We start from the raw sequence: 24,022 nt of genomic DNA on the forward strand, positions 1-24,022 counted from the left end.
GGTCAACTACACTGGAACCTTCACTGGTTCCTGTGTGGAACTTTCCACTCACTGGGTGTTATCTTCGGAGCCACAACCTGATGGGCACAAAACCATCATCTGACTCGCCGTCAAGCCCTCTGTTTCCAATGTATGGAGCCACTGGGGGAAACTGAGGTCATGGGAGGGGCCTTGGTCTGCCGAAATGAGAAGAAAGCTTGGGAACAGGATGCCCATGGTGGCTCTGCCCTCTGCCCTTTCCTGCCTGGACTCGAGAGCGGATGTGACCCTTGCTCTTCACCCCACTCCCACCCCCAGCTGTGCAGGGAGCACCTTTGGTGTCCTGCTGAGGGGCTGGTCCCGGATTGCTGTGTCAGCCTGGGTGAGGCAGCCGGGAAGTCGTCCAGCTCCCTGGCACCGGAATGAGGTCAGCCAGGGACGGATGCCAGGAAGGCTGCTGCTGATCAGAGCTTGGCGCTATCCCTCCCACAGGCATCACAGGCTCTCCCCAAAGGGCAAAACCTGGGTGGGGATTCGAGGGGGTAGGGGAGGAGGTAGAAGCTGGGGCAGCCAGGGAGGGGTCCTGCCAGTTTAGAGTGACAAAGACTGACTTGGAGATACTTTAGCTTTTGAACTTTCTGGACAGATGAAGGCCTGCGGTTTTGGAGCCTGTGAGATGCTGCTGGTGCCCTGGGGTTTACTCCTGGGCTTCTTCCTCTCCCAGAGCCCTGAGTGCATTCCTTTGCTACAGTATTCATCTCACCACATCAAGGATGACAGATGCCTGCTCCATGGGCCTGTACTCACCCTTCCGTGGATTATTTGTGACAGTGATCAATAATAGGTCCTGGCACTCTTTCTTTCGGAAGCCTCATTGATGGGGTGCCCCCAGGCAACTGTGTCCTATCCATCAGTGTTAGGGGCGATGAAATCTTTTTGCTCTGTTATATACTTTAGTGATTTATTTCCAGGTTCAGAGTCTAAGCTCCATGGGGAGAGGCTCTTTGTCTGTCTTGTTCACTTCTCCATCCTCATCAACTAGTTCGATGCCTGGCACATAGCAGGAGCTCAGGAAATACTTGTGGAATGACTGACTGTCCCCCAAAGAAGCTGTGAATTACTCGAGGACAGGGATGATGTCTAGATCACATCTAGTACAGATTAAGAGTTCAGTGTGTGAAAGAATATAATGAATGAACACATGTCCTTATTCTGAGTTCAGTGCCTGTATCTATAACCAAGAGCCAAGACTAGTCACGCATCCTTGGTTGTGGACATCACTTCACTAAAGAGCGGCCTCACTGGGGCTAGGAGGAATGCCATCGGTGATGCCTCTAGCTTTGGTTTCTTCTGTACACAAAAATCTTTCTACTTAATCATCTGGAGTCCTGTTAAATTAGTAAATTATCATTTGAATTTACACATGGGGAAACTGAGGCTTGGAGTGATTTTTTTTTTTTTTTTAGAGGTTCATTGAAGATCATTTGACAGCTTAACGTTGGAGCGAAGACCAGAACTTGGGTCTCCTCACCCCCAGGCCACTGTTTCCTTTCCAGTCACCAGACCATCATTTTCTGAGTCTCTAAGTTTCAACTTTCGATTTTCATATGCCGTGTTTGAGTTTGGGAAGCTTTTTGGAATCCTGGTCTTACCCTCCTTTATATTATTAACTGTCCCTGGTGAGCCTTTTTAGAACCTTTGAGCTTCTTTTAATAAGCTTTTAGTACCTGAAATTGTGTACCACCTTTCATATACATGTGCAGACTTCTCTGGAGAGGAAGTCTGAGTTTGCATCAGATTCTTAACCAAAAGGTGCATGACCGCATAATAAAGTTAAGAACCAATGATCAAAACCAACCATGTCATTTTGCATATGGAGAAACTGAGGCCTGAGCAAGAGACTTTTCCAAGACTATAATCTTTGACCAGAGATTCTGTTTCTCCCATTGACAGAGGCCTGATTATGGTGAGCAGTAACCTCAGCTACATCATCGAGCCCCTGCCTGACAGCGAGGGCCACCACCTTATTTACAGATCTGAACATCTCAAGCTGCCCCTGGGGAACTGTGGGGTCGAGTACTCCAAGTCCACCACCAGGGACTGGGTCCTTCATTTTATGAACCAGACCAAGAAACGACCTCGCAGGGTGAGTCTCAGTGCAGGAGTCCTTGAGGATCTTGAGGATGCTCTGAGGATCCTTGCTTTGGATCCAGGAGTATTTCCAAATTAAAGGAGATGGCCAGGAAGGAGGAAATAACGTTTCTCTTTTGTTCTAAGTTACTATCTTGTTCACTGCTGTGTGAGATACCCTTGTATTGGACAGAATAACTGCTTTTGGGAAAAACACTATGACATTTAAAATACCCTGAGATGCTGATTTCAGAAACTTTAAAATGCGAGAAAAAAAAATATGCCTCCCCTTTTGGAATAACCACTTAACCATATCCACAAAATGCTTATATTTATGTATACTGAAAATAGAGGTATGTGGTTTCATTGCTTTTTGGGAACTTGATTGTCAGCATGTTCCCTCACAGTATGGTGGCCCCTGTACTTGCCCACTCAGCTCATTATTTTTTGAGTATAAAGGACTGGACTCATAGTCCCAGAGCAGCCCCAGCGATAACCAAGATGGCGGGCAGAAGGTGTAGTGTGGATAATGGGGACTGTAACCAGCATCAAGTGTAAAATCAGTAAGGGGGTCGGCTGCTTATTAACTAGCACCATTTCTTAGCAGTTTTTTTTTTTTAATGAGGCCACACCCACCATTTCTACAGCTCTGATCTGCTTATATCTCTTTCTTAGATGAAAAGGGAAGATTTACATTCCATGAAGTATGTGGAGCTTTACCTCGTGGCTGATTATGCAGAGGTAAGGGGGAGGCAATGGGTTTTAGTGGAAAAGCGACACTCTCAATAGCTTCCGCTCCAGGCTTCTAACCACTTTAGGGAAATGCTGAAACATTCATCTTTCTCCAGTTTGTCATGTGATTTTGGCCTTAAATCTGACCAACGGCTCTTTTTGCTATTTTAAACATAGTTGGGGAAAAAAACAAGGAAAAAGTCTCTTCTGGCTCAATACATTAATCAGATAGAAAATCGGCAACTCGCGTTATTTGGATTAACATTTCTTAAACTGAGTCTGAAGACCTTTCGGTTTTGGCGCTTATTCTTAGGGAGCCCATAAATTCTCCATAGAAATTTCAAAAAAAATTTTTTGCAAAGATAATAAGTATATTCTCAGTCATCTGATTGAATACAATTTTCCTGCCCATGTATGGGTCCATTTTTATAATCCCCTTGGTGCCAAATGAGAACCATGGTTCCCAAAGCATCAGCGGCACCTGGGAACTTCCGAAGTACAAATTCTTAGGCCCCACCCCAGACCTGCTGAGTCCCAATCTGTGGGGCTGGGGTCCAGGAATCCCTGTTTTAACAAGCCCTCTGGGTGATTCTGGACACAGGCAAGTTTGAGAACTACTAAGGAATAGCTGTTTGCCCTTTAATTCTGTATTTCTCAAATCAGCCAGATTCTCATGGGCCTTGGCTCTTAAGATCTGATGGACACTCATCTCTCTCACTCTTTCATTTGTTCATCAACGATATCTTGATTTTCTTGTATGTGTCAGGCACAGTGCTTGGCCCCAGGAGATTAAGACAGACCTATCCCTGACATCAAAGTTTACAGTAGCAGCACACAAAGTCAAGTGCGGTGACTGCCAAGATTGCTCTTCCTAGAGGATTAGAGCAAAGATCCTGAAAGGTCTGGCATGGTTTTGGGAATTGGGGAAAGCTCCAAGGGGATGATGTTGAAGCTGACACCTGAAGAGTGGGTTCAGGTCCCAGAACTTAAACTAGCCATATCTCACCTCTAGTTCTCACTTCATGTAGTGACTCAACCACAACAGAACACATCTGGGCAGGGGCAGTCACAATGGGCTGAGCACTCACCGCGTTCTAATGTCGCTGCTGCGCCTGGGGCTCCCCTAGGACAGAACTCGTCAGGGCTCCATCTGTCTCATGCCTCATCCAGATGCTGCAGTTACCAGCTCCCCGAAAAGACCTCATCCCAAGGCGGCTTTACCTAGCCTACAGTCCTAAAGCACGCGTCCTGGAGCAGTGCGGGTCGTGGAAAGAACACTAGGCTTCGGGCCGGAAGAGCTGCCTTCGAGAGTGTTAGTGGCAGGGGCAGGCGGCCTTGAGCTGCCTTCAGAGACAAGGAGTTGCTAACTGGGCAGAAAAGTGGAGGTGAAGGGCATTTCAGGCAGAGGGAACATCATGTTCTGCTTTGAGAAGAATTTAGCTTTGTAATTGATGTAGGTATTGGTTTTTCCAGCAGCCTTTCTTTTTCTCTCTCTCTCTCTTTCTCTTTTGTTTTCATTTCGAAAGACTGGTGTGTGTGTAGGATGGGGGAGCGGTGTGGGGAGCAAAATCTAAAGCTGATTTAAAAGCCGAGGCTCCATGGTCATGGGAAGAGGTAACAACGCTCGCCTCCACCTGGCAGGACTGCCTTGTGGTGAGAGGGCCACTGGAAAAAAGCTGAGTTCTTCTGACTCTAGGACTTTTTTCCATTTAAGCTTTTGTTAGATGATCTAAGATCATCTCATACAGTGGTCTTGGACTTTCTTTTATATATATATATATATATATTTTGGCCACAGAATCATTTGTTCAGATAAAGTTCCTAGGACTCCCAAAGCTCCTGATCTAGTGTAAAGGTAGGGTGATCCTCCCCTTTGGCCCTGCACTCTCCCCAGTGGCATCTTGCTGGAGGGTTCTAAAACCTACTGGGTGTGAAACTCTGGAAGCTGAAGTAGTGGGGGTGGGTTAGGGATTGGGCATCTTCAGTCTTGTGACCTTCAGGGTCACAGCAGACCCCCAAGAGGAAAAGTGGCCCCCCAGGTGCCTCAAAGATGGTGGTGTGGTCTAGGACCATCTTCCTGTTCCTGCAGAGAGAGCCTCCAGCACCAGTCCCATAGGCACTGCCAACAGGTTGTGATTCGTGCAGCCTGTGCATCAGGAATGTGCTCACTTCTCAGGGTCCTGGGCTTTGAAGGATTCACTGGAGGGTGATGTAATCAGCCAGGCTGGGTGCACAGGCTGACAAATCCCCTCCTCCCCACACCATCTCTCCCTGACTCCCTCTTCAAGTGACCTCTCATCCTCTGCAGGCAGAAATGTATTCCTGACAATTAATTAATCTGAGAGGCTGGGAAGATAGGGAAGGGGAGGGCTGCCTTATCTGTGATTTACAACCTGGTGCTGAGACAAGCCAGGCTCCTTCTCTGGGCTCTGAACTCCGTCCTGCAGGGAGCAGAGCCGCCCAGAGAGTGAGTTATTGTGGTAAAAATGACCAAGCAGCTGCTCACTCCCTGGGCCTAGGTGGGAGGGCCTGGGGCAGCTCTCCATTTATTCATTCCACAGGTGAAATGGGAAATATAGGCAAGGAAAGAGCAAGACAGGATGTTGTAGGAGGATATGGGATAGTTGTAAAAACAGGCCTGCAGAGTGCTGTCATGCTCCAGACAGAAAGTGGGGTAGTTGGCAAAGGCCAGATGATATACCACATTTTACTTCCTGTGTCACCCTAGAAAGTATAAGGTTGAAATATTTCTTTCTTTCGATCAGCGATCTGCAAACTCTAGCCTATGGCCAAAGCCAGCCCACCACATGTTTTTGTAAATAGAGTTCTATTGGCACAAATTCTTCCCGCTGTATGTGTTGTCCATGGCTGCTTTTGAGCTGCAGTGGTCCGAGTGGAATAAAGAGGACACAGTATGTCTGCAAAGCCTCAAGTATTTACAGTCTGGCCATTTATAGAAAGTTTGCTACTCCTGCTTGAGGCTGCTCTGGACAACATGGTACATTACTTCAAGTCTGGTGGTATTGTCAAGCAATTGTTTAAAGACAGGATTAATATATTTGAAAAACAGTGACCTCTGACTCTGATGTTCTAATAAATATTCAGTAAATGTTGCAGCCCTTTCTCTGCAGTGAGACCAATTTAGAAATGGGACGACTCTATAAAGAGAAACTTCAGGATTCACAAGTCATAGGTCCAAGTCATAAGGCTTTGCATCAAATTGCGCTCTAGAAAGCAATGGGGAAGTGAGATGATTGATGGTTCCGAAGAAGCCCAAGAAGTCCAAAAGCAGTGGGAGAATAGACACGGCGGTTTTCTTCCCTGTATCATGGCCAGCCACACTCTCATCCCAACAGATATCCCAGGGTGTTTTATCTGGCTGTTCTTTGTGATTCTTGCTTGAATATTTTTGTGGGTTGGGATGGAGGAAGGATGTGAAGGGTTGGAATTGAAGAACCGTATAGAGTGTGTACAAGGTAAATCAGATGGGTACCCAGATTCTCTGTAACGATGGTAGCATCCAGGACATGCCCATCATTTGCAAATTTAGGTTGCAGTTGTAGCAGATTTTATCTTTACACCGTGAAGCTTCCCTTCATCGTTGCAGCTGAAAGAGATGTATTCCCTTTCAGGCAGGAATGATCAATGCGAGGCTACATACTGAAATGTCTCCCTACCAGTACCCATGGCAGACATTTATAATCGAGCACAGCACTCTTTCCTGCTGGACCCCATGCGGTCTCAGAATTCTTCTCACTGTAGAAGGCACTGCCAATCGATTTGAGTGGCATGGCAGACAAAGCCTGTTTGCCAAGGTCTTATGGTCCTGGTTGCCAGCACCCAAGTGTGTCATTCATGTGGCCTCCCATTGCAGTTATTTATGTGGCCATTTTAATTGTGTATTCCTTAAATACAGAATCTGCCATTGTTATTATTTCTGGCTCTCTTTCTGTTTTGTTTGTTTTTTTTTTAAGATTATTTTAGAGAGAGAGAGTGCAAGCGAGCAGGGAGAGGGGGGGAGGGAGAGGGAGAGAATTCCCAGCAGACTCCCTGCTGAGTGCAGAGCCTGATGCAGGGCTTGATCTCATGACCCTGAGATCATGACCTGAATGGAAACCAAGAGGCAGATGCTCAACCGACTGAGCCACCCAGGAGCCCCTCTCTTTCTGTTTTAATGCAAGATCCTCTGGGCCAGTACCAGGATCTCACACACTGTGTCCTATCTAGTGCCAAGCATAATGCTTTGCACATGGTAGACTTTTTTTTTTTTAATTTATATTTTTATTTTTTTAAAAGATTTTATTTATTTATTTGAGAAAGAGAGAATGAGATAGAGAGCATGAGAGGGGGGAGGGTCAGAGGGAGAAGCAGACCCCCTGCCGAGCAGGGAGCCCGATGCAGGACTCGATCCCGGGACTCCAGGATCATGACCTGAGCCAAAGGCAGTCGCTTAACCAACTGAGCCACTCAGGAGCCCGCACATGGTAGACTTTTAGCAGCAATTTGATCAATGTTGATTGATCACATGTAGGGAGGCCTCGTGAGATCCCTGTGATGATGGCTTCATGTTGGAGTGATGACCAATGCAAGGATCAGATTGGTCCCACTTCTAAGCCACAGTGAGAGTTTGCAGGAGACCTGGTAATTTGGAGGACAGGAGAGCAGGTTTGACTTCAAGGGCTGGAGGAAGAGAATTCAATTTACTGTACATCTATGACATGTCTACTGTGTGCTGGCATTGAACTGGCAGCTGGGGATGCCAAGATAAATGTGCCCAGGTTCTGCCCTCCCTGAGCTGACACCATGGGGAGGGGGGACGGGGAGAGGAAATTGTATAAAAATAATTGCTCATAGGAGTCTGGAGAAAATAAAACCTAATTGAAAGACAAAAAATGGGGCACAGGAGGGGTCCAGGAAGGGGTTCTGGGGCCTCACCTTGCTCTGCTTGCTCCACTTAGTTTCAGAAGAATCGGCGCGACCAGGACGCCACCAAACACAAGCTCATGGAGATCGCCAATTACGTTGATAAGGTGAGACCAGGTGTGTACTTTGTGGGAAAGGTGCCAGCACCTTAGAGGGGCCACAGGACAGGACATGGCATGGCACCTGAGCTTCCTCAGGGATTGGTCACCCCAGCCAGTTTCGGAGAGGCAATAGCAATGCCATAGAGGCTCAGGGTGGTCATGACAAAGCCCTCAACTCTGTGACCTTAGCCAGGGAACTTACCTTGTTTGGGTTGCAGTTTTGTTTTGTTATGTTTTTAATTTACAAAGTAGAGGGGCTGGCTTAAATCAATGGCTTTCAATATTTTCGTTTTTCTGGTGGAACCCTTCTTTTAAATGAAATCTTATGCCAATGTCTAATATTAAGTCAGATAAAAACAGACTCTTTAAACCAAAGCAGGGGTGAGGATCCAGAGTGCTGTCCTCTTGCTCCTTCCCCTCACCCCTGCAAATGGCCGCCAGGGAACCTAGGACGTGAAAGAGCCCAGTTTAAGAATGCTTTAAGGTTCTCTAAGGTTCCCTCCAGGTATAAAGCCCAGAAGTTTCCTGACTTGGGGGAGAATTGAGGTAGGTCAGCATGGGAAATGTACAGAACCTTAAAAGTTGAGTGGTTTGTTTTGGGCCAATCTGTATAGCCTTCATCTATAAAATGGTTCTAAAATTATTTATCTCTTACAAAGACCATGTGAATGGTTAACTCTCCTAGATCAGGCCCTTTTAAAACATGCCCTTAGGAAATACCCAAATTCTTGAATTTTACTAGAACAGGCTGGTCTGGGACTCGGAAATAACTCTGTTTATATGAAACAGAGTATTTGTTACACTGCAAAATGCAGTAGAATAGATAACCTTAAATTACAGTACTCTCTTGATAGCCTAGTAGTAAATAGTTTTTAAAAACAGATTTTAATATGTTTAAGGTCACAGGTCTCTTTGAGAATCTGAAAATATTTATCGTACAATTTCAGGGCACTCAGCACTTCCGCAGCTTACCTCTGGGCCTGTTAGGAATTCATGGATCCCAGTCTAAAGGGGAAATTATTTTTTTCTAAACATTAGAAGATAAAGAAGAGACATTAAATATTTTTTTTATGAATTTACAAGCAAATTTGGTAGTGTTCTGAAGTCATCAGGCGGGAGAGTCTGTAGTCTATGTTTTTGTTTTGCCCTAGATGGCTCTGGAAACACTGGTAACAGGTGAAAGTCATGAGCATTTCCTGGAAGGAAGGCCTCCAGGGACACAGCTCAGTCCTCTCTCTAGCTCTCAGTTCACTCAACAATAACATTTAAATGATCCTACATCCCAAACACTCAACATCTGGGAAAACAAGAAAAGCTCATTTCCTGGGGGGTATACAGGAGGCAGACCCTGTTCTCACCCACATGATGTCTATTGTTCTGGAGACCCAGCAGGTGGGAAGCTTGGTTGGGTCTCCCCTTTGTGAACTCTCCAGCTGGTCTGCGTGGTGGAACCAAGGGTGCTGACGAAAAGTGGAAGAGAGGTGACATTACGCCTCAGCCCTTATGTGAAGCCCCTAGCCTTGCTTAGCTGGTCCCTTCTGGCGAGCGGTCTTGGTTTTCTTCTGAGCAGCTGATTTTAGTCGCTGTGGCTGGGGTGAAGGAAGGCACTTTTCTGAGGCTTGCTGACCCAGCTACTTGAACTGAACTGTTGAACTAAAACTGGAATGAACTGCACTAATTTGCTGAATCATGAATCCAATCCAAAAATGTTTTTCCTTAACTGTGAAAAAGCCAAGTTTAAGTCCTTAAAAGCTCCCTCATGAAGCAAGTTAAATTGGAATCCAAACCCTTTATTTTCTGTAATGATTGACCTGGCACAAAATGGGAAAATCAAAATTTCCTTTGCAATCAACTGTTATTTCACGGAATCTGGAGCCCATCTGAGACCACAACTTCTTGGGGGCAAGATGATTCTCTGGATGTGTAAATACACCAGCACTGAAGCAGTGAGAGTCTTGAGTGGCTCTGAGATCTGATCTGATCATCTGGGCCTTCATCCTGGCTCCACTGTCTTCCTGCTGACTTTAGGCAAGTTACTGAACTTTTCTAAGCTTCCGTGCTTGGGACATAGAATGTGCTCAATAAACATTGATGTTACGATTGTTGTTTTTAGCTGCTGCAGTACCTGCCAATTTTGGATTAAGATGGTATCTTCCGCTCATGTGGTCTGGGTTTACGTGCAATTTTGTTTTCAGAGTCACTACCTCAGTAATCTCTAGGGTAGGCCAGTCAAAGAATCCCTTCAACCTATGCCTTCCAGTGGTACTTAGCTCTAAAGAAAACCCTCTTCCTGTTTATGTGTGTATGAGATGAAAGATACCACGTCACAAAGGTCAGGTGTAGCTCTAGTCCGAAGGAACCTGAGAGTCAGGTCTCATTTATAGAATTTCAGGATCTCTGGACAAAACTCTAGAGGGGATCTGGGACCTTTGCAGCCTCATGCTGGCCACCTGTCTGGGACATTCGTGACAAAGCCTGAACACCTCCAGTGGTGGGAAAGGGAACTCTGGAGAATAAGCGTGTCCGTCTACTTGTATATCATGTATACCCATGTACTTCCAAAATGAGTGGGAGACCGCATGCAATAACGCATCCATTTACAATTTGGCATATCCATACTGCAGAATACTATTTAGCAATAAAAAGAACGACAAACTGATGTATAGGCCATGAGATGGATGAATCTCAAAAACATGCTAAGTGGAAGAAGCCAGACACAAAGACCACATATGTAATTCCGGTTAGAGGAAACGTCTAGAAAAGGTAAATCTGTAGAGGCAGAAAGTAGATTAGTGATCGCCTGGGTCTGGGGGTGAAAATGGGAAAAGACTGTAAATGGACATGAGGGACCTTCTTGGTATGATGAAAATACTCTCTAATTGGATTGGGGTGATCATTTTACATCTTGGTAAATTTACTAAAGATATTGAGCTGTACACCCCAAATGGGTGGATTTTATGGTATGTAAATTATACCTCAACATACAAGAGGAATTTTGTATAAGAGAACTTTTTAGACATGTATAAAAAAGATAAGTTAGGCAAGTTACTGAACTTTTCATGTAAGGAATTGGGAGAGAGGACTGTACTGGACAGCTGGGCCCAGGGTACTTATCACAGGCAGCAGCAAAGCTTAGCTCTGAGCTTACTTCTAACTAACTTTAGTTACAAGGGTGTTTTTGGGTTTTTTTTCCTATTTTAAAATGAAACGTCTTCTTGTCTGTCGTACCTATTGGTCACGCCCCACTTTGGGAGCAGTTTATAAACAGCACTGATGCTGTCTGCACATGAGAGCCCTGTCCACGTGCGGAAGCAAGTCTGTGTCCTGTCCTGTCTCAGTCTTCTTTCCTCTAAGCTGAGTGACCCCAGCTCTGCCTCCAGAACGTTGCGCATCTTAGGATCTCACTGCTCCCTCCTGAAAAATGTGACTCGCAGCCCCTGTGGCCTCCCTGCCCTGGGAGGCATGTGCTGCAGAGCAATCTGGTATCTGCTCTGAGTGCTGAGGTTAGGAAGGGGCACATAAACGTCAGGCGGTGTTGACAGACGATGCAGTGGCTCTCCTGTGTGCACTTTCAGTTTTACCGATCCTTGAACATCCGGATTGCTCTCGTGGGCTTGGAAGTCTGGACGCATGGGAATATGTGTGAAGTCTCGGAGAACCCCTACTCTACTCTCTGGTCATTTCTCAGTTGGAGGCGCAAGCTGCTCACCCAGAAGAACCATGACAACGCACAGTTAATCACGTACGTGGCCTTTGTGCATGTGTGTTTCCCCGGGCCTGGCTGCACAGCCCCCGCCTGCAGTGTGTGCACTCTGCCTTTTTCCCCCGGGGCTCAGTGTTGGTGGTACCAACCATCCTGCCTCTCTGGTCCAGATAATCCCTTATTTCTCAGGCATGTGCTCTGCCCCCAGGACACCCAGGAAAGTATTAAAACCCTGAGAGTCATAGACTCTCAGTCAACCGCAAGCAGTGCTGACAATCTAGATGAGAAACTTAGACTTACACATATTCCGTTGAACATCTGAAACAGTTGGGTGTGTATGTGGGAAGTGACTGATCGTCACTTCAGAATTTCTGAGGGGCTCATTCTGGTCTGCATGGTGCTACGTTGTAGTACGCGTGCTCATCTCCCAAAGCAGTAGCTTACTTAGCTTGCCCTTCACTTTGTCCCCAGGGGCTCAGCGCTGAGTGCCTGAACTGGTTTGAGTGGCAGATAGTGCAGGAACCGTGTGTTGGCTGGGAGGGAGACATCGGGGGTGGGGGGAGTTGTGCCGGAATTTCTTCAATCCCGGAGAGAAAAGAATAGATAGTGTTGGGGGTCATGGTGGTACCTGAAGCCCCCCGGAGGTGGAGGGTGAATATCTGGTGTTTTTAGTGTTGACTTCCAAAGGTATTCTGAGACAGTTATAACCAAAGGCCCATACATAGTAAAACCATTTTGCTTTTGTTCCCTAAAAAATCTCTCTGAATCAACGATCAGTTAAACATTTGTTCACTCTTTAAAAGAAATGGGGAGGGGCGCCTGGGTGGCTCAGCTGGTTAAGCATCTGCCTTCAGCTCAGGCCCTGATCCCAGGGTGCTGGGATCGAGCCCCACATCGGGCTCCCTGCTCAGTGGGGAGTCTGCTTCTCCCTGTCCCTCTGCCTGCTGCTTCCCCTGCTTGTGCACTCTCTCTCTCTGTCTCTGTCAAATAAAAAATAAAAAAAAAAATCTTTAATAGAAGTGGGGAAATAACTGTACCAAAAATCTGGGCTATGGTTATTTCACAACAGTACATTCACCTAGGAAATTTTTGGGTTTTGCCTGAACTTTGGAAGCCTGCTGTCCTGCTTGGAATCCAGGTGTCCAGTAAGACTTCCCTAGGGCCATGTCTAAGTTTATAAAATGACCTGTGCGGCTTCCTAGAGATTTGCATATATTTTATGTGTTTTCTTGCACATTGTTTCTCTGAAGAAGAATCTGCCTTCAATTCAGCAAACACTTATTAAGTGCCCTCTATGTGTCAGATACTATGCTAAGTTCTGGTGACCCCCAAAGAAATAAGGCCATCTTGGCTCTCAAAGGTCTTGTGGTCTCGGTGAGAAGACAAACAGGGAGCTCTGAAAGCACCGCAAAATGCGTTTCCATGTAGATCCTTTCAATAAATCCCATGTTTGTGGCATGCAGGGGAATACTGGTGTTTTAGTCATCCCCTCTCCTCTGCCCTGGATGGATACAGCTGAGAGAGGGGTGGCTTGAACTGGGGGAATGTAGCTGGCTGTTGGCAGGTTTGCATCACAATTGCAAAACAAAAGCAGAAACAGCGCATCTTTGCACCCAGCTGCACTTTGCGAGGCTCCTGATGGGACACATCTGTTTCCTTGGCCCCAAAGTGATGTGGAAATGAAGCATCAGCCCCCACAGCTGCTGCCTGATCCCCCCACCCCGCCCCAATACGCATACCACAGAGCCGGGGATATGGCCCGGGCCCCTGGCAGCTGACAGAAGTGGTCATGAGTCACTTCAGCATCAGAACCTGGGCCACTCTCCCCTCAGCCCCTCCCTCTCTGACCTTTTCCTCTGCAGCAGGAATGGGATGCTGCTTTATGAGCCCTGCCCATTTCCTTCCAGGGAATGGGGCTCTGGGCATACTGTGGGAAAAAGCGACCTTTTGCCCTTTCTATTTCTCTGGAGCAGTGAGAGAGTAGGTGAGAGGAAGTGAGAGGTGTGGTGACCTGGAAGTTGTCCAGCTGGCCTAGAGCACCAGGGTCTCTCTCCTTGGGAAGGATCTAGGAATGTCAGCGGGGCCAAGGAACTCCATGATGGCCACCTGTTCCCAGGCACAGTGGAACAGCCCTCCCAACTGCCATCTGAATGACCTTCTCTTGTTCCTTCCTGCAGGGGCATGTCTTTCCATGGCACCACCATCGGGCTGGCCCCCCTCATGGCCATGTGCTCTGTGTACCAGTCTGGAGGAGTCAATATGGTGCGTCTCAACCAGTATGTTGATGCTGTAGAAGGCAGAAAACTGCCTCATGGGACAGGAGGTCATTTTGTGGGGGGAAAAAAAAAATTATACTTATTATTGCAGGGAAAAAAACCTTGACATCAAGTCAGGCAGTTGTTTAAAATGAAGTCATTAAGGGGCGCCTGGATGGCTCAGTCGTTAAGCATCTGCCTTCAGCTCAGGTCATGATCCCATGGTCCTGGGATCAAGCCCCGCGTTGGGCTCTGCTCAGCGGGAAGCCTGTTTCTCCCTCTCCTGCTCCCCCTGCTTGTGTTCCCTCTCTCGCTGTGTCTCTCTGTGTCAAATAAATAAATAAAATCTTTAAAAGTAAATAAATAAATAAAATGTAGTCATTAAGTTCTAAGAGATGGAGGTACCTAGGGATAAATTTTCATTTATTATAGTTTATCCCCAATTTTCAAGCTCAGGAGAACCCTGGAAGTGATTACATTACATCTAGTGATATCACTAGATCTCTCTCATCTCTCATCTCTCAAACCAAGGGCTGGAGAATAGTAAGATAATAGAAATAAAAAAATATTTTTTATCCTCGGTTTTACGTTATTATGCATATCATTATGAAACGAGCTTGTCTCAAAGTCATGGTCAGGAAATTATTGACTTCTTTTGAAATTCTCTCTAGCTTTGTGGGACTGTTTTGATTATTCATCTCTAGCCTGTGAAGTAGATGTCAAGGAGGCCTGCCCTCCATTTGTCTGTCCACCTCTTTATCCCGTATTTATCCACAGATGTAGCATGACGGTTAAAAGCACAGGCTTTCGTCACCGAGTCTGTGGGCGCACTGATGGTGGAACCGGTGGGCAGCTGTAGGCCTGGCTAAGAAAAGACAGGAACAGGAAGTAGGGAGAGCTGTGTTCTTGACCTGCGCTCTCTCCTTGGGCAGGACCACTCTGAGAATGCCATTGGTGTGGCTGCCACCATGGCCCACGAGATGGGCCACAACTTCGGCATGAGCCATGATTCTGCGGATTGCTGCTCGGCCAGCGCGGCTGACGGCGGGTGCATCATGGCAGCTGCCACTGGGTGAGTCAAGCAGCAAGGTGAGGAGAGCAGAGTGTGTGAGGACAGTACAACCCAAGTGTTCCTCCCCGTCGGCCCTAGGAGCCTCTGTCACCCTCTCTTGGGGGCCTTGGAGAGAAATGCGGTTGACAACAAAGAAACTGGAAGAGAACCAAGAAAGCAAATGTGTGCAAGGAGCTCTAGGTTTGTAGCAGGCAATTTGGTGCTGGTGGAACCCTAGGTATACTTAATTCTGTCTTAAGGTCTTCAGCTGTAAAATTGGCCTGACCACATATGTCTTTTTCACTTCACGAATTTTTGAAGAGGACCCATTTTGAACAGCCCCAATCCTTAAGTTCCCTTTTGTCCCAAGGGAACTTGGTCAGTGCTGATTCAAAGTTCTGATGTAGCCTACACAACAAGGAAAAGGACAGGGAGCAACGATGCCCACATAGTGACTCCTCAGGGAATTTACAGGTTGCATTTACCGTGAGGAACAAGAAAAGCCAGCTACGTCTTACTGTATCTGTGACGGGTTTTTTAACCAGAGCCTTTGAAAGAAATTCTGGTGACAGCCACAACTCTTAGTCACAACTCTTAATATTTAGTATCTGAACTCATACAGCAGAGAGCATTGGGTTCTTCCAAGACTGAGTCACTCTTTGGAAGGCATCATGGTAGGAATTTGTGTTCCCTCTACTCCAAACCATTAGAGCCTGCTTATGCTTCTCAGGGAATGCTGTTTCAGTGTCTCTAAGAGGAAATGCAACTTTCTTGGGGTTCCAGTGTCCAGTGTTTGTTCATCGCTTCTTGGCTGTGACATAGATAGGATGATGTTGACATGCAGGATACAACTCCATGGGTCACGCTCAAATCCCTAAGAGCTCACAGTTAAGTCCACCCTTTTCTCTCTCAATCTGAAAAGCATATTTATAGTCATATGGTTGAGAGTTATATTAAGTAATACTCCATTTTGTTTTTAAACTATAAGCAAATATAAACTACTAAAGTAGCTTAAAAATTGTTGGCCACAAATTCCTTGTGACAGACCTAATAACTGTAGGGGACCCTCCAGTGTTTAACTTTAGTTGGTTTAGAGCATTGGGAAGAGGATAACTCTTCCTTTATAGACCCAAATTGTGGTACTGACCTGTTGTTAGAGAATGTATGACTTCTGATTCTTTTTTTCCAATAGTAAAACTCAGGACCTTTCATAATCTTATGATAAAACTATGCATCTGTGAATTGCTGGTTGAGTTTGGAGTGCTGCCTGTATCCTTAGAATAGAGGTCATAAGATTCCTGGCCCAATGAAGAAATTAAACCCATGATCTTGGCTTCTTTTTTTTGGCCTGCTCTTCTGTTCCAAGAAAATCTCCATCTAATATCAGCTTCAGGAAACGTTTGGGTTGGCTAGTATTTTATTCAGCTCTAAAACTCAGGAAACCTATTTTAACATATTCAATTACCCTTTATTTATTGCACCCTTTCCTACAAAGGGCAAAAATTGCTGCTTCTGATTCTCAAATACCTCCTCCATGCACAGTGAGGGAAAAAAGAACATAATGGGGTGCTTAGAAAGAATTGTAAGATAATGTATCAGTGATGTTCTAATGGGACAGAAAGTGTGTGCATGGGACTATGGGGGTCTGAATCCAGGTGGAATCAGCCTCATGGGCGGCAGGATTGAGACTGTTCTGGCTGCTTGATGCTCAGATTACCAACTAACTCTGACCTTACTCCCTGCCAGGCATCCCTTTCCAAGAGTGTTCAATGGATGCAACAGGAAGGAGCTGGACAGGTATCTGCAGTCAGGCGGTGGGATGTGTCTCTCCAATATGCCAGACACCAGGACACTCTATGGAGGCCGGAGATGTGGGAATGGGTACCTGGAAGATGGGGAAGAATGTGACTGTGGGGAGGAAGAGGTAAGGTGTCATGGTAGTGCTAGTGGGAAGGGAAGAATGGGCACTGGTTTCAAATCTTAGAGTCAAAGAGAATGCAACTGAATACTTCTTAGTCTTAGGCATTTCCCACATACACATGGCTATCAAAGACCCCCATCACAAATCAGATGTGGAGAGTAAGCCTTCAATATGGACCATTTTTGCAGACTCCTTCAGTTTGAGGTTGGCACTGTTGGTGTCCAGGTCAGGGTGGAGTTCTCCTTGGGAGTTTCTCGTCTAACCAAAACCCATCATCTCTTCCCCAGTGGAGTTACAGATGGCTTCCTTGGTCCTCCAGCTGCACGGAGTTTATTCCGGAGGCCACACAGCTGGATATATGAACTTGAACCTGGGCCTTGAGGAGGCTTTTAAAATAACAAGCTTGGGCTATTTAGGCTGGAGAAGAGATGATTGAAAGAGGATGTAGGAAGTACTGTTAGGTCTGGAAAGGGCACCTGCAAGAAGAATGAACAGAACTGTTTGTGTTCAAGCTGCTTTCCTTCCTTCTGATCTTCAAAATGAGTGGTGGGCATGCAACATAGCGCTGTCATCTTTGGCAGATGTGTGTTTTTCTGCAAAAAGCAGAACTGGATAGTTTCATGTCTATTTTCTGAAGGATGAAATATGTACGTTAACATATGCAAAACAGTCAACTGTGTGAAGGGGAGACTGAGGGTATGTATAAGACTATTTGATTTTAAAACCTTTTCTGTGGTTTGATTTTTGTTTTTTGTTTTTGTTTTGTTTTGTTTTTGAGAGAGAGGGAGAGCAGGGGAGGAGCAGGGGGAAAGGGAGAGAGAGAGTCTTAAGCAGGCTCCATGCTCAGTGCAGAGCCTGATGCAGGGCTTGATCTCACGACCCTGAGGTCGTGACCTGAGCCAAAATCAAGAGTGGGCTGCTCAACTGAGCCACCCAGGCACCCCTGATCTTTGTCTTTAATGTCAGCACCTAACTTTCATAATAAAACAAAAACTAGTGAAAGGTTCTGCCTCCCCCACCACCATGAATTCAGAGAGATCAGTCCAGACTCAAGAGAAAGGAGAGAGTTGTCCCCTCTTACCATGGAGGGTCTAGTGGAGTTGAGGAGCAGTCCATGAGTGGGCTCAGCCAGTTGGCTTATGTTCAGCAAATATTTACTGAGTGTGGGGCACTATGTTGGGTGCTAGGGATAGGATGGATAGCAAAAATAGACATGGTTCCTGTCCTTGTGGAGCATATTATCTCCTGGGGGAAACACACAGTGGCCAAATAATTGCAGAAGTGTATGAGCACAATTTGTGGTAGAGGCTTAGGAAGGCCAATGATAGTGCTGTGAACATTTGCAGTGTGAGGTGGGAGTGTGACTTCTGACCCCATATCTGCAGGCAAAGTTGTGAGTTACTGAGGAGCACAAGGAGATAAAGCACATTTTAGCTAGAGGAGAAGCCACACCCTGAAGTGGGAGGAAACATGGTCTGCCTGGAGCCTAGGACAGTGGGAGATTAATGGAAGGAAAGTGTCCTTTTCCTTCTCTTAGGGGAAACAAGTGGATGGGCATCGTAGTCGGGCATGCAATGTGTCTCTCCAACAGACCAGATCTGGGCAGTTAAGGTTAGGATATGGTTCATAAGCTTGGGCAGGCCGCAGGCAGACATGGCTTGAATTCAGCTTCAGCACTTGCTGGGTGTGTGCCTTGACCAGCATAAGACTTGTCTGAGCTCCATTTCCCTATCTGTGAAATGGGAATAATTGTGCCTCACAAGGCTGTGATGGACCTATGCATGGGGCCTGGCACATTGTCAAGACATGGTTTAGGATAGGCCTATGAATATAGTAGGAGTGTGATAAGGACACTCAGAGTCATGAAGGGCGCGTCTCTCATCATCTTTTGAAATCTCATGCTGTACATCAGCAAGTCAGGACCCATAAGGCAAGAAGAAGAGAGGGGAGCATGGAACCCCTAAAGACCTTCTGTTCCAAAAAGGTCCAGGCCAGTGAAGGGTGAGGAAGAGCAGCAGATGGTGAAAGCAGAACTTCTGAACTCAGAAGTTATTCCAACCTGGCCTTTGCTTTTGATGGCCTTTTCTTATGGGATAAAAGGCCCAGAGCGTAGAAGACATGGTCTCTGGACGTTCTATTGGGGCTGAGAAAAACAAATCCCAGAACTCTTCTATAGTGTACTATTATGCTAAACATCATGTTTTTGAAGAATATGGGATTGCAGGGAGAAACATACATATTAGATTAAATTAAAAAGCAGTGTGGATACTATGATTTTGTAAAATAAGTATGTGTCTACATATGTGAAAGGGAAAACGCCTGGGTAAGTAGTCACACCCAACATGTAGTTGCGTTTATGTTGTGATGTGACTGGCGATTGTGCTTTTTATATGTTTTCTGTGATAAATACACATGACCTTCATGATAAACCTACAAAGCGAATTTTTTGGTAAAGATTTTCTGGGGAGCTTGGGCCCCAGGGGCCTGTGGGGCAGGGGTGGGGAAGTGTGGGAGGTGGGTGAAGGGCTTCCCCCTGCCCCGAGTCCTGTCTCCCTACTCTGCTGCCCCAGAGCCCATGACCATACCCTCTGCCTCTGCAGGAATGTGAGAACCCATGCTGTAATGCCTCGAATTGCACCCTGAAGGAAGGGGCTGAGTGTGCCCATGGCGCCTGCTGTCACCGGTGTAAGGTAAGAGGCCCCCCCCCCCCCAGGGCCCCAGGGCTCTGACCTGACAGCCCAGTGCTCTGCTGGGGGCTGATGGCTGGGATTCAGCCTCCATCCCTCTGGGAAGTGATGGCGGCAAAGGTTCAGAAACATGCAGCTGGGCCGGCCCCTCAGACAGAGTTTACTATTTCCTATATTACGCCTCACTGGCTTCAAATCATCCTAAAGGGCTGTGCCACCTGGAAGATGGGAGACTGACTTTATTTATCTATTTATTAAAATTTTATTTTATTTCATTTAAATTCAATTAATTAACATACAGTGTGTTATTAGTTTCAGAGGTAGAGTTCGGTGATTCATCAGTTGCATCAGCCTACTAACCATCTGAGTCGAGGTTCCTTATCTGCAAAATGGGAAGAGTGTTAATAACACTGACCACCCAGAGAGACTGGAAGACTCAAACGGGAAACTTAGTCTTTACCATTCCCCACTGTTGTGCTATTGATCAGGTTATTTTTATCTCCAGAAAGAGGCAAATAACAGCATCTGCCTCATGGATATTGTGAGGCTCACATGGGATCAGTATGTGTAGCTTAGCCCATTGCTTGGCTCAGTAATGGGGATATATTATTGCTCAAGTGCTTTGTAAATTCAGGGGTGTTGTGTGAATAGTGTGTGTGTGTGTATGTGCATGCACATTTGTGTGTATATATTAGTGGGCCTGGCTCTTTAGCCACTTACTGGCCAGCAGACTTTCGATACCTTGCTTAACTTCTTCTGCCTCAGGTTTCATCATCTGTAAAATAGGGATAATTATATATTACCTAGAACTCTCATGAAAAGTAAATGAGGTAATATTTGTACCAGGCATTAAGTGGGAGCTCCGTAAAAGTAGCCATTATTACTAAAGCACTTAGTAAACTATAGATTGTTGCATAAATATTATTCTTACCTACTTCTTAAAATGGCTAAGAAGAGGAAATGAGTTAGCATTTGTGAAAACACCTTGAAAACCTCTAAGTCATTATTCATATTAGAAGGCTAATGATGGTTTAAGCTAATGAGGCCATGCAAAATAGCGGTCCCCGGAATACTGGAAATGGGAAACTCTGTTCCACAAGAGGGATGCCCACGAGACCTTTGCTGGTAGGGTCGAGGGCATGCGGGAGATTGACTGTTTTTTCCCTCTTGTTCTCTCGGTTCAGCTGCTGGCCCCTGGAACCCTGTGCCGTGAGCAGGCACGGCAGTGTGACCTCCCAGAATTCTGCACGGGCAAGTCTCCCCATTGCCCCACCAACTTCTACCAGATGGACGGCACCCCCTGTGAGGGTGGCCAGGCCTACTGCTACAATGGCATGTGCCTCACCTACCAGGAGCAGTGCCAGCAGCTGTGGGGGCCTGGTAAGTACTCTCCTACAGAATGGCCCTCCTCCTGCCCCACCATTTCCAAGCCAACCTTCCCCTGCAGGCCCTTGGCGTAGCTTAGATCCTTGGCTTCCAAATGGCATCTCTAGATACTACCTTTCTACTTCCCCTTGACTCAGGGTAGACCTTCAGAGAGACACAGTGAGCAGTATTCTTCCCAGTTCCTTGATGCTTTAAATCCTCACAGTGAGTAAACGGATAAGAGTAATCCAACAGAAAAATGGGTAGAGCATGGAGACAGAAAAGGAAATACAGATGACCTTAGCTGTGAAAAGATCTTTAACCTCACTCATTAAGTGGAAGCAGATTAGAACTACTATGAGATGGGATTTCTCATATATCAGACTGGCAAAGACTGCAAAGTTAATGTAATAACAATTATAATACCATAACTGTCACAGTAAGAGTGGTAATAATGTAGTGTGGAGAATGTGGGGAATCATATAGGTACAACCCCTATGGAAAGCGATTTGAAGATATCAAAATTCATGGGAGCTTCTCATTGGACCCATCCATTCCACTAGTTAGGAGTGTACCCTACTCTTCTACTTACATATGTATGTGAAGACAGATTTATAAGGATACTGTAGCAGTGTTAGTGATAGCAATAGCAACCTAGATAGCCTTCAGTAGCCACCGATTAAATTAATCCTGGTACACCCATGTCGTGGACCCCTCTGCAGCCGAGTAAAAAAAGGAGGCAACTCTGTATGTACTGAATAAAACTATCTCCTACAATAAATTAATTGAATAATGCAAGATGCAGAACAGTGAATAGAATTGCTGCCATTCTTTATTAGATTATCTCTAGAAGATACACAAGAATTGTATCTAGAAGATAGAGAGATACAGTTACCTTTTGAAGATACATTATTAGTTGTGACTGCTTCTCCAGGTTGTGAGGAAGTAGGAGATGGAATGGCTACTTAGAAAAATAAAGACATACTTTATTTCCTTAAAATTTTGTGCATGTATTACCTATTTTAAAATCTGAAATGGGACACGACTTTTTCATTACAGTGAAGGCTGAGCAAACAAACCACCCATAGATATAATACCTCAATAAGGTATAAAGAACTGATATAAAAGCTTCTTCTGTGAGTAGGTCTTGATGAGAAGTTGGGGATGGAATAACCTGATGGGGGTACAGGAAGAAAAAGCTGACCATTCCCTCCCCCAAAAACGTTCTTAACCTCATGACTTTACCAAGGGCTAGCTTTGCACTTCGGGAGCTTCTGACATTTCCTAAAGTTGGCTAGTATGCTGATAAATGTTTCTTGCCCACCCAGGAGCCCGGCCTGCCCCTGATCTCTGCTTCGAGAAGGTGAATGTGGCAGGGGACACCTTTGGAAACTGTGGGAAGGACATGAATGGGGAACACAAGAAGTGCAACATGAGGTGATGACCGTAGGGCTAACCCCATAAGATGAAGTGTGACAGGGCAGTTTCTGCTCTGTCCTCACTCCTGCCCAGCTCAGCAGCCTGGGCCTTTAAATAAATTGTCAGAGTCAGTCACCTATTCCAGGCCCGTTGTTAGACAATATACCATTCAGTCTCGGGAAGTCAGAGGGTGGGTGTGGATGGCAATGCTTCCCAGAAAGCTGCCACACTTCCTTTTGGGACCTTACAGTTGGGCAGAGAATCAGCTCTCTTGGGTCATTTCTGTGGGATGCTAATTATACCCTCACCTGAATAGCCTGTCATTCACTCATTCATTCATTCATTCATTTCAACCAGCCATCCACCCATCCATCCATCTATTCATCCACCCATCCACCCACCCACCTATCTACTATCTGTTGAGCATTTGCCATATGCCAGATACGATGCTGAGTACATGGGACTTTTAGTTAACAATACCATGTGATACCAGAACTGAGGCGAGAGCCACCCAAACTGGTCTTAATAGGTCAAGGTGATGTCCCAAGGGAAGTTAGGTCTAGACTGAGATCTGGAGAAATTATCTAGTTGAGCAGGACGGGGAATGTTGTGGGTACACGGGAGAGTAGATAGATGAGTAGAGAAAAACTGGTGGCAGGAGGAGCTGAAAACAGTTTGATTTAGTTAAAGTATGATGTTGGGGTACAGTCGAGGGGGAGCTGCTGAGAAATGAGCCTGGACGGCTGAGCAGGGACCAGATCATGAAAAGCCATGAAGGCATGACTAGGCCAGTTTGGACTTTGGCTGAGAGGAGTTTGGAAATTAGACTCCAGTGGGGGCAAGACAGGAAGCAGGGAGATCCGACTCTTGGTGTCCAAGTAAAGAAGGGTGGTGATGTGGTTTAGGGTTAATGTATATGAGGGAAGATTGACAGAGCTCAAAAATCACTTGAACCCAGGAGCGAGGGTGAATGGGGCATTGGGGCTGACCCCAGGCTTCTGTCTGCAGCCCCTGGGTGCATGGGGGTGGCGGCTGGAGCATAAGGGGGCAGTTGCTCAGGTCAGGCAGTTGTCCTTGCAGTAAAGAGGACTTCCTCAAGCTTGTTCTCTGGCCTAGATCTACCTGGGGACAAGGATCGTATTTCCTGTCCCAAGTCCAGTTTCACATGAGATCTCTCCTGCTGGATCCCTAGAGCACACTCACGGCTCCCTGGCCCCTCTCCCTTCTGAACCTGCTCTCCTGGTCGAGAAAGACCGAGGCTCTTCTGTGCCCCAGCTCTTCCCCTGCCTCTGATTCCACCTCCTTTTCTCTCTCTCTCTCTCTCTCTCTCTCTCTGGCTCAGAGATGCCAAGTGTGGGAAGATCCAGTGTCAGAGTTCTGAGGCCCGGCCGCTGGAGTCCAACGCAGTGCCCATCGACACCACCATCATCTTGAATGGGCGGCAGATCCGGTGCCGGGGCACCCATGTCTACCGTGGTCCTGAGGAGGAGGGGGACATGCTGGACCCAGGCCTGGTGATGACCGGGACCAAGTGTGGCTACAACCATGTGAGTCTCTGCCTCACTCAGGGGAGAGGGGAGTGACTGACAAATGTGAGCTCTGGAGGGAAGGTGTCCGGGCTCCAATCCCACCTTTGCAGCCTCCCCAAGCCTCAGTGGCTTCCTTTATAAAGCATGTTAGCCATAGCATGACCCACCCCATAGAATTGTCATAAGGATTGCATGAGAGGATCCCTGTAAACCACTTAGAGGGACTA

The 24,022-nt window shown here is 46.3% G+C and overlaps 1 protein-coding gene across 4 annotated transcripts in view; it reads left to right on the forward strand.

Moving 5' to 3' along the window:
- ADAM19 (ADAM metallopeptidase domain 19) overlaps positions 1 to 24,022 on the forward strand; it is a 79,329-nt gene that overhangs the window by 42,870 nt on the left and 12,437 nt on the right. For 3 of the 4 annotated variants that reach the window (XM_045902059.3, XM_064596605.1, XM_064596607.1), the window contains 11 exons: positions 1,933 to 2,125; positions 2,785 to 2,850; positions 7,800 to 7,871; positions 11,441 to 11,607; positions 13,746 to 13,830; positions 14,756 to 14,895; positions 16,621 to 16,798; positions 19,396 to 19,485; positions 20,667 to 20,862; positions 22,176 to 22,284; positions 23,609 to 23,813. In XM_045902059.3, coding sequence (XP_045758015.1) covers positions 1,933 to 2,125; positions 2,785 to 2,850; positions 7,800 to 7,871; positions 11,441 to 11,607; positions 13,746 to 13,830; positions 14,756 to 14,895; positions 16,621 to 16,798; positions 19,396 to 19,485; positions 20,667 to 20,862; positions 22,176 to 22,284; positions 23,609 to 23,813 — 1,501 coding nt within the window. Of the gene's footprint in view, positions 1 to 533; positions 1,659 to 1,932; positions 2,126 to 2,784; positions 2,851 to 7,799; positions 7,872 to 11,440; positions 11,608 to 13,745; positions 13,831 to 14,755; positions 14,896 to 16,620; positions 16,799 to 19,395; positions 19,486 to 20,666; positions 20,863 to 22,175; positions 22,285 to 23,608; positions 23,814 to 24,022 lie in introns of those variants that run through there. The other variant, XM_064596608.1, reaches the window with a different exon arrangement.

The sequence above is a fragment of the Mirounga angustirostris genome, unplaced genomic scaffold (assembly GCF_029215605.1).
Source record: "Mirounga angustirostris isolate CCGP_5_RB_7025 unplaced genomic scaffold, mMirAng1.0.hap1 SCAF_7, whole genome shotgun sequence".
Taxonomy (NCBI): Eukaryota; Metazoa; Chordata; class Mammalia; order Carnivora; family Phocidae; genus Mirounga; species Mirounga angustirostris.